The 9,527-nt window shown below is 42.5% G+C and overlaps 1 protein-coding gene across 21 annotated transcripts in view; it reads right to left on the bottom strand.

Moving 5' to 3' along the window:
- Positions 1-123: 123 nt before the first annotated feature.
- DTNA (dystrobrevin alpha) overlaps positions 124-9,527 on the bottom strand; it is a 419,063-nt gene continuing 409,659 nt past the window's right edge. For 15 of the 21 annotated variants that reach the window (XM_070452810.1, XM_070452805.1, XM_070452802.1 and 12 more), the window contains 2 exons: positions 9,071-9,203; positions 124-1,208 (listed from right to left, as the gene is read on the bottom strand). In XM_070452810.1, the coding sequence (XP_070308911.1) occupies positions 1,068-1,208; positions 9,071-9,203 (274 nt within the window). In that variant the 3' untranslated portion in view covers positions 124-1,067. Of the gene's footprint in view, positions 1,209-2,367; positions 3,781-7,077; positions 7,127-9,070; positions 9,204-9,527 lie in introns of those variants that run through there. The other 6 variants (XM_070452814.1, XM_070452818.1, XM_070452820.1 and 3 more) reach the window with 2 other exon arrangements.

Below are 9,527 nucleotides of genomic sequence, written 5' to 3'. Positions count from 1 at the left end.
TGCTTGATCCTCAATCAGCAGTCCAAGCTTCATGCTCCAAACACTGACTTGTCTTTCTTAGACTAACCTCATGTTGTTTTAGGAAACATTCATTGAAACAAAATAACAAAATACGCAAGATAATAGTGTTTTTAAAAACATTTTTTAATGAAGAAATAATTCCATTCCAAAATATAGACACACAATTAAATAGTTTAATCACTTCAAAATATAACATGTCCCCAGGAGGTTCCAACACACACACATACACACAAAACAATACTTAACAGCAATACAAAAAACCCATACAATAGTAGTTTTGTTACATACCCATGAATGTTGTGAAATCTTTAGTGTCTCTGAATCGGTTACTTCAAATGGCATCAAATTACAGTAGTCATAATTAAAAATGTCTTAGAGTTAATTAGCCTCAGGATGTGATACCTCTGATTTTTTTTTTCCCCTCTTTTTGGTTCAAAGGTAAAAATGCCCTTTCTTCTGAGGACATGGTGTAGTTGTTTGTGCGGAATCGAACCAAGGTGACTGCAGCAACCAAAGGCTGCTGGATTTACAACGTCTACCTACAGTTAACAGCCAAGAACTAATAAGGGTGGATAAAGATGATCAAAATAAAAGCAGACATCAGTGCTAAATTATGATGCAACAGTTTGGCTCATGCATATAAGAAAATACATAGTATATCACAACAAAGGCCACACTCTTATGTAGTTCAGTTCACATTACTACTTACAAATGAACCTTCCCTGTCTTAGAGTAGATCACTCGAGAATCCATTTTTCCCAATCTCCAGCACATCTCCCTCTGACCAACCACATTTACCCCGACTTCCGTCCTGACCAACCACAACTGATTCCTGAATCCCCTACAGTAGATTTCACCCTCCTCCCTCCCTCCATTCACATGGCGCCGTGGGGGAGGGTTGGCTGTGTTAGACCAGTGCTCATTAATAGGGCATCACCTCTAATGGAGATGGATGTGCAATTCATCGTGGAACAAGAAAGAAACAATCCTCGCCAGACAGAACTGTACCTAATGGACAGGACAGGTGACACCTGCTGGGTTTGCACTTAGAACAGGCCCCAAAAGTAGATTTGGAGAGCCAAGGAAAGAAACCCGCCCAAAAACACGAAAACCCAAAATAACGCACGCCATTTTGTCTCGTTTACAGGACAGGGGTGCTTGAGTCTGGTCTCAGGGCTGACGTGGAGCTAAGAGAAAGAAAAGGTGGCTGGTTAGTCAGGAATTGGTCATTGGCAGCAGTTTCCAGAGTCCTTGCAATGACTTCGTACAATGGGATTGACAACCCTGTGATGGAATTGGCAATGAACACTATGATGCGGGAAGGTTACCCACAGAACAGTCCAAACCTTAGACAAACATGATGCAGAAACACAAAATGATAACATCTGTCAGCTCGGTCCAGGTAGTGGCTGAATGCCACCTGCAGGGTCAGGGTGCTGAGACTGAGAACTGCCCAGCTATGATTCAGAGCCAACAGCCATGTAGGTAGCTGGGATGTAGTGGTTTTAAGTACTGAGTATGAGGCACCAGTGGCCACCTGCTCCATCTAGAGAGGTATGGGTTCACAGAGGATGGGCAGAGGGAAGGAGATGAACATTAAGATACACTAACAAAACCTGCAATAACATCCCTCTGTGCAAAGAAATCTGAGAACTGTGCAGTTGTGTCCCTTTGGTGTCAGCCTGTTCTCAGGGACATTTGTCAGGCTGGCTCTCCAGGGAAAAATGATTAAGTACATCAAGGGGCAGAATGTGCTCCTTGCTAATGCTAACAGAGAGCTTTACTAACCCCAAGGCAAGCGATTTTGTTCCTGAGGGCAGTCAAGGAGGTGGTGTCTGACCCAACACAGAGATGGGAGCATCTGAGAACCCTCTGGGAAGGAAGAAGGAAGAAGTTGGGATGTCACTTCTCAGCGGGGCACCCACCAACTATTGACTCTGTGGGGTGGGAGAAGTCTTCTGCCAACCCTGGAAGCAAAATCGAATCGCTCAAACTTTGAGGATGACTTAGAACCTTTCTTGCTTATTCTGAGTAAGGCTTTTTCAGAGATTTTATTACGCAACTTTCTTCTAAAGCAGTGGTTCTTCAGCTTCAGCATGCATCAGAATCACTTGGAAGGTTCAAACACAGATGACGGGGCCCCAACCCCAGAATTTCTGATTCAGTAGGGCTGGGGTTAGGGCCTAAGAATCTGCATTTCTAATAAATTCCCCAGGTGATGCTGGCGCTGCTGGTCCAGAGACGGCATTTCAAGAACCACTGTTCTAGAATGATGTTCTCTTCTTTCTTTTAAAGGAGAAACAGGAATTCAGAGAAGCTGCCAATTAAAGGATAATGTATCTACTATATTGCAGGATTTTTATTTCATCAAATCTTGAAACAAGTAGAAGCTTATTTTTTTCATTTCCCCAGAATCCCTAAGGGAGGTCTTTGGTGCTCCCCAAAAAGGGCCCTCAGAAAGGACCATCAACAGAGTCATTCATTCTCCCTTCCTTGACCATTTTTTGCACATCAGCTTTTCATGGAGTGCAAAATCCCAGCTCCACTTAGGAAAGCCTGTTTCCTCTTACGTGACCACAGGAGGCTGCATGCAGAACACCAGGTAGCCAGCTAAGGCAAAACACATTCAGAAAGAAAAGGAGAGCGAACGTTTGCAAGCGCACTTTAAGCCTGTACATTTAAAGCTGAAAGGCCTCCAAACGACCTGATAGGGGAATTGGTGGATGAGCGGTGCTGTTAGAAACATGCTCCCTAAAGCTAAACCGAAAGGAACCAGCCGTGGAAGAGCAGAGATAACTTGAGTCCATTGGGGGGATCTTATGGCACCTGTGGTTTATAAACAGCTTTAGTAACGAGTATTTCAAAACAGAGTTCACAGTTTTTAAGAAGAGCTGTGCTGATTTTAAAAACTAGATTCTATATAATTTGAATGTTGCCTTTTTTTTTTTTTTTTTGGAATATGATCTCTATTTGGAAAAAAAAAATATTTACACTAAATTCTATGGCTGATAGGTTAAGAGTATCTTGAAAGAAAACAACCCCAAGTTGGAAAGAAGCCGCAGAGATTGGATTCTCTTGGTGGGTTTGGTTCAAGCCTCTGCTCTCAGAGACTTGGAGACAAGTGCAGACCATGCAGGCCAAGGACCCTTCTTGGCTTTGGGGCTCTGAGTCTGTACCCTCGGGAACCAAATCCTTCAGGCTCAGTGAATAACTGCAAGTGGTTGCTTTTTTTTCCAGTTGCTGTGGAAAAAAAATGTACAGTGTATATAATCAACTGTTTTGCTAAAATCTCAGAGAATTCAGAAATGAAACTCCTAGCTATAAACAGTATTAGTAATGTCGTTGTAAACTGACCAGGTTCAATATCATGTGCAAAGGTAAGATGCTTGTTAATACTGCCATTGCGAGTAACAGCAGCGTGGGATTTCAGCCTGTGTTTTCATTTCGAGGGATGAGCCATGTTACAGAAGATGTAGCTGATAAGTTAGCTTTGAACAGAAGTCTTATTATTCTTTTTTTCCTTCTCAAAACACACGTCTATGAACTACAAAACTTAGAACAAAAAGTTAGCTGCACTATAGTTGGCGGCAGAACACAGTCTTTAGGGGGCGGGGGTCTGTCGGGAGCGGCTGCATGTGGTGGGTCCTCTGTTCCTTGAGCTGAGGCTGCTGCCAGGCTGCCGTCTTCTCCTCTGGGGGTGCAGCTGTGTCCTTCATCACCAGCTCTCCTGTTACTTGCATCTGTCTGACTATAGCTTGCCTGGGAATAAGCAATGTGTGATTTTTTTTTAAAGATGGAAACTGTTCTCTAAATTAGAGTTATGAAGCTTAGAATCCTCCCTTTCCCCCACCCCGAAACACACATACACACACACACAGTCTCCTTTCTTCCTCTGACAATCAGCAATGAATGTCTTGGGCCACTGGGCTATTGCACCTTCTGGTAGAAGAGAGGACAAGAATCCTCCATGCTGAGACTCTTGCCTAGTGGGCACCTAAGGCATCTGGAAGGTTCAAGCAACATAAACAGAAATATCTGTGTTGTCCTTTGGACAAGGACATGAAAGCACTGACTCACCATCAGAATACCATGCTAATTTTGTGGGTTTTTTTGGCCATGCTAATCAAAAAAAAAAATCCACCTGTGATCTTCCATCCTCCAATTTCTGAGGTTAGGATGTGGCTGGCCAAGGTGAGTGGCCATGTGGCCATGTGGCCAGAGGGATGGAAAAGGGACCAACCTAAGATTTGAGTGGGCCAAAGTGGAACCACGGTGGACTCTAATTTGGGTGCTAAGCTTTATGTGTACCGTTTCTTCCCATGTGGCTAGCTGAAAAGCAATAAAACCGGTTTCTCTCCATTAGCTCTTGTTAATGTGTTGGTAAGTGCATATTTATCTTCAAAGAGGCCTAAGGATTTTCTTGAGCAGAGGATGGGTCTTCCATGTCTCTGGTGTTGCACCTTTTGCCCCTTAGTTACGTAGGGCTCTGCTTCGTGGATGCCTAATTGACTTTGAGCTGATTAAATCAACTTTAGGACCCTTGCAGAAGAGATGCATATATTTTGGGGTAATTTCCAGTCTTGCAGTATAGCCAGTGAATAGATTTCAACAGATAACTGTTCTACAATCTCAGCTGTCTTTCTTGGTTTCATAAAGAAAAATTACAGTAGGGTAACCCACTCCAGTGTTCTTGCCTGGAGAATCCCAGGGACTGGGGAGCCTGGTGGGCTGCCGTCTATGGGGTCGCACAGAGTCAGACACGACTGAAGTGACTTAGCAGCAACAGCAGCAGCAGAACTAGCTGCAAGGATAAAAAGCTACTAGTTCCTGCAGTGCTCCATCAGATCTTAAATTAATTTTGTCTGACTTGGTGATTTGGTGACAGGCTGGTTTATATTTAGAATCCTGTGGAAGGCCAGCTAGGTAAGTAAGGATGCAGTCAGTAGCAGAGGTCACAACTGTTTTAAGTTTTATTGGAAATAAAATTTGAAGATTAAAATCTTTGGCGTTTATGGACAAGAACCAAATACTGCTTTTTATCTTGGTTTATGTCCAGGGCTGGGGCTCCCATTGTGGCTCAGTAGTAAAGAATCCACCTGCCAACATGGGAGACACAGGTTTGATCCCAGGGTTGAGAAGACCCCCCGGAGAAGGAAACGACAACCCACTCCAGTATTCTTGCCTGAGAAATCGCATGGACAGAGGAGCCTGGCAGGCTACAGTCCATGGGTGGCAAAAGAATTGGACCTGACTTAGTAACTAAATAAAAAATGTCAAAGGCATTTTATTAGGGTTTTTAAAGAAGTATATTTTTATAAGAACTACCTACTGATGTTTAAATAATGTGCATAACAAAAATGATCAAATTGCTAGAGTTCAGAGAAAGAAAATGCTATGAAAGGAAACGTCTTGCTCCTCTGGGAAAGTAACAGGAGTGAATATTTTCAGAAATTGCTCTTGGGAACTTTTTCACTGTAGTCATGATGAATCAGGAGAACTCGTGGAGTAGTAGTCTCAAGTCCAAGGGAGACAGACTAAAATGTACTCAATAAGATCCTTCCTTTTATACCAAAAGGGCCTCACAGCTCAAAAAATATATTTCATAATAACAATTACACCTTGATTTTTACTTGCTTCATCTTAACCTGAGGACCAAGACAGGAGGTCAGCAGTGTTTCAGCTAGAATGTATTCATTACTAATTGATATATCATTTAGAAGACATATATTCCTTTTTCAACTTAGCAGCCAGGGTTGAGTTTCCCCTCAACTGCACTTAAGATTTACGAGATTCCATGGGTGGGAATAGACTGAAGAACTAAAATAGTTACAAGTCCTTGGTCTTCTGCAGTCATGACCGTGAGAGGTGTATTAGCTTTGAACTGTAATGTGGGACATCTAAATGGCCATAAGCTGGAGCCAGAGAAACCATCAGACTCATGGGACAGTGTAGCTGAAGGTGTGTCAAATCGTAGCACAAAGCCAAATCCCAACCTTATTCACGTAAGTAGAGAGAGCAAGCTAGTTCTGAGTCTTGGGGGTTCTCATACACTCACATAATAATTATTGTCACTCCCAGGGACTGAGCTGCTTGTAAAGCACTGAGCACAGGGCTAGGCATGTATGTGTGTGCTCAGAATGAAACGATAGTGTGTCTGCCACCAGTTAAGCTGTAACTCGGTGTATCCCAGGGAGTACACCTCCTCTATGAGGTAGGTATTATGATACATGTTGTACAGTGGAAACAAAGGCTCATAGAGGTCTAAGCAATTTTTCAAAGATTATGCTGCTAGGATTTGATGGAACTCATTTTTGAAATCAGTCTGTTAGAGTCTAGACCCTAAGCTTCAGACCACTGTAGTCAAGTGGTCCTTGCCAATCAAATGCTAGTCCCTTTAAATTAAAAAAAAGCAAAAAACAAAACTACTGAGAATTTCCCATGTATTTAGGTAAATCTCTTAAGGTGGGGGATCACAAGCCACAGGAAAGGTATTTTAAATTAATTTATATCTTGCTGAATTCCATGATGGGTGTGAATTAGCTGTTCCAAAAACATGAGGCTGTGGAAGCTTCCCTCTATGCTTTTTGTTTTCTTTAGTAATTAATGTTCTTGATTTCACTGGTTAAGGCACACACTTTGATCTTTTGGGCCCTAAGTATAACAGGACTAAGGAGCTGACTCATTTCTGCAAGTGCTGAGCAAGCTTGAATTTTTCTCTCTCAAGTGCCAGAGAGATTGAAAACTTGGATGCAGTTATGGATCAGCAAATTGGCTTTATAGCCGGACATTTCTGGGGCATCTTTGGGTTATAGAAATTCCTCTGCCAGTTTTCCTAATTCAAAGAGTAAAAAGTGAACTCCCAAGGTTGTCTGCTAAATCACCACTGGACTAGAATGATATGTTTCACGGCCCAGGATGATTCTTTGCTATCAGCAGGGAAAGAGGATAGTTTACCATAGAAAAAACCTAAGAGACAGTGATTGTGCATGTAGGTTACAAGTGATCAGAATCCACTTTACAGTGACCACATTTCCTCCTAAATAAGTGGATACTTACTTGAGAGGAGAGTGATAAAAGGATATTGCATTCAACCTTGCAAGCTGACCTGTGGGTGACAAAGGACACAAACAAGAAAGGTGACATGTAAAGTCTGTGATGCGGTCAAGCTGGTGAATTATTTGGTTGGAAGCCATGCAGAAAGATAGGTAGACAGACAGAGAGAATCCAGGGAATGAAAGTAACCTTCTGACCCATCCAACAACTCATAGAGCAGTCAAGGAAAAACCACTTCAACCTTCTCCAGGGCATATAACACATGGACCTGTTACAATCTCTTCACCCTTTTCTTGGTCTTTTCTTTGAAGTCACTGGTTGTGGTGAGGAAAAGAGAGAAGAAGAGAGAAGAAAGGATAAAGAAGGAGCTTAAAATCTACCAGAGATGGCAGGAACTCCAATGGAAGCTGATGCTGTTAATAGAATTTCCTTTCATTTTGCTTGTATCAGGTTAAACCTCTAGTTCATTGAAATAAATAAAAATTTAATACCTTCTATGAAATGACTCCTTCTTTTTAAAAAAAATCAGAATTTCAGTTACAGTTGTCACCAAAATCCAGAAACTAATGTGGATTCCCAGAGGGAGGTCTAATAGGTGCCTCTAACAGCATGAACCAGAATATTGATTATTTAACCACCTCTCTCTCTCCTTCTGCACAGCAGGGCCAAAAGTAGATATATGTAGGAATGCCACCTCTCAGAGTTCCCAGAGACACCCAGGGGCTTTATGCAGACTAATTTCCTCCTGTGGACAGGCCATAGAAGTTGTGAAGAAAAACGTCCTCCCTGGCGTGCACTCGAGGCAAGTCTGATTATGCAGGATTCAAGTACAGTTTTACATATCTGGTCACTGTTTGTTTACCTAGGCCTACATTGGAGTTATTCTGAAACACAACTGTTTTGGAACATTCCAAATAGGCAAAACTTCCATTTTATATTGTCAAGGTGGGGTTGGTAGACTTCCCTTTTGCTTTATTCTTCTTAGGAAAATATTTCCAAGCAATCTACAGATGTATGAGGAGTAGAAAACTTATTTTATCTGCTTTTCTTTCTTCCAATAACAGAGTAAGGGAGAGCTACTGCTCCTAAGATGGTGGAAAAAACTTATCTGGATATTGGACAGAAAGCCTGACCCGGTAAAATAACCCACTGGGGCCTGGGGCGGGGCAGTAGGTCTCAACCATCCAAACCCCTGTCCTCCCAGAACTCCAGCAAGGCACAGGGAAGGGAAACATACAAGGTAAATAAACAGGGCAGTAGAAAAATCTCCATGGGGAAAATGCATCCCTGTAAGGATAATATTATTCTCCATTGCACGTGTTATATCAGGTGAATTCTCAGATGGATTAACATGCTATCCAGGATATATGACAATCTGTCCAACCACACCCTGTTGAGTGGGGGCCTACAGTTCCCCCAACATTTCTAGCTGAGGTTTGTCACTCTTTGACTTCTTAACATTTGATATGAGGCAGGCAGGGAGGGAAGTTGAGACAAGTGATTCAAGGACAGAGGTATACTTAGTCAATTTCATTGTACCCTGTGGCCCATCCAAGGGCATAGAATCCCAGAGTATTCATGGGGGACTGGTACCAGGATACCCCCATCCCACAGATGAATCCCCCATCCATGGATACTCAAAGTCCCTTTCAGTTGAACCTCAGTATCCACAGATTCTGAATCTGCTGATACGGAGAGCCAACTGTATCTTTTCTTAAAAAGTGTTTTCCTAATGATCTTGGAGGGTCATGAACTATTCATCACTATGGAAGGCCTCTTTTCATTTTCCAGCTCAGAATTTATAGGAATACATAGTGAGTGACAGCTTTAAGAAGCATTAAACCTTTCCCTGTCTTAGAATTCATGGACTAAGGAGTCCTGTCTGAATATTCCAGAAATGGAGGGTGGAAGGAAGGAGAAGGCACCAAGTTTTGGAATAATGTAAAAGATCCGGTCACCGAGGGGCGGGGGCCGAAGTGGGGTGGGTTCGCGGTACCTGGTAGGCTTCGTCCTGTAGCTTCTGTTTCAGGTATTCCTCCATCTTCAGCTCGTTCTCCAGCTGCCGGACAGAGTCATCTTCATAGTTCTCATCCTCTGGCCGCACGTAGGGGTCCCCATCTTCTGTCACCCTGGGAGTCAACCACAGAGGGCATTTTGGAGCAAATCTTAAAAGGCAAATATGAGTGGAATTCCTGTATTACCTGTAGTTCTGGGTGCACATTTATTTTGTCTCTAATTCACTTCTTTGCTTCAAGTTTACTTCAATTCAGGATCTTCTTTGACATGATGAAAAAAACTTGAAAGACGCTTTGGAAGTTTGGAGGAATATATGATCAAGGTGTTCTCATAGGCAGTTTTCCTACGGTGGTCTGGTGACCCTTGTCACCTGTTTTCCTAGAGTTTACTGGAATGAGTTGCCCTTTAAATGTTTGTCATTCTTTAAAAAAAGGCAG

The sequence above is a fragment of the Odocoileus virginianus genome, chromosome 22 (genome assembly GCF_023699985.2).
Source record: "Odocoileus virginianus isolate 20LAN1187 ecotype Illinois chromosome 22, Ovbor_1.2, whole genome shotgun sequence".
NCBI classification, from domain to species: domain Eukaryota; kingdom Metazoa; phylum Chordata; class Mammalia; order Artiodactyla; family Cervidae; genus Odocoileus; species Odocoileus virginianus.
Note: the sequence above shows the minus strand (reverse complement) of the source record. Positions and strands in the feature narration are given on the sequence as shown.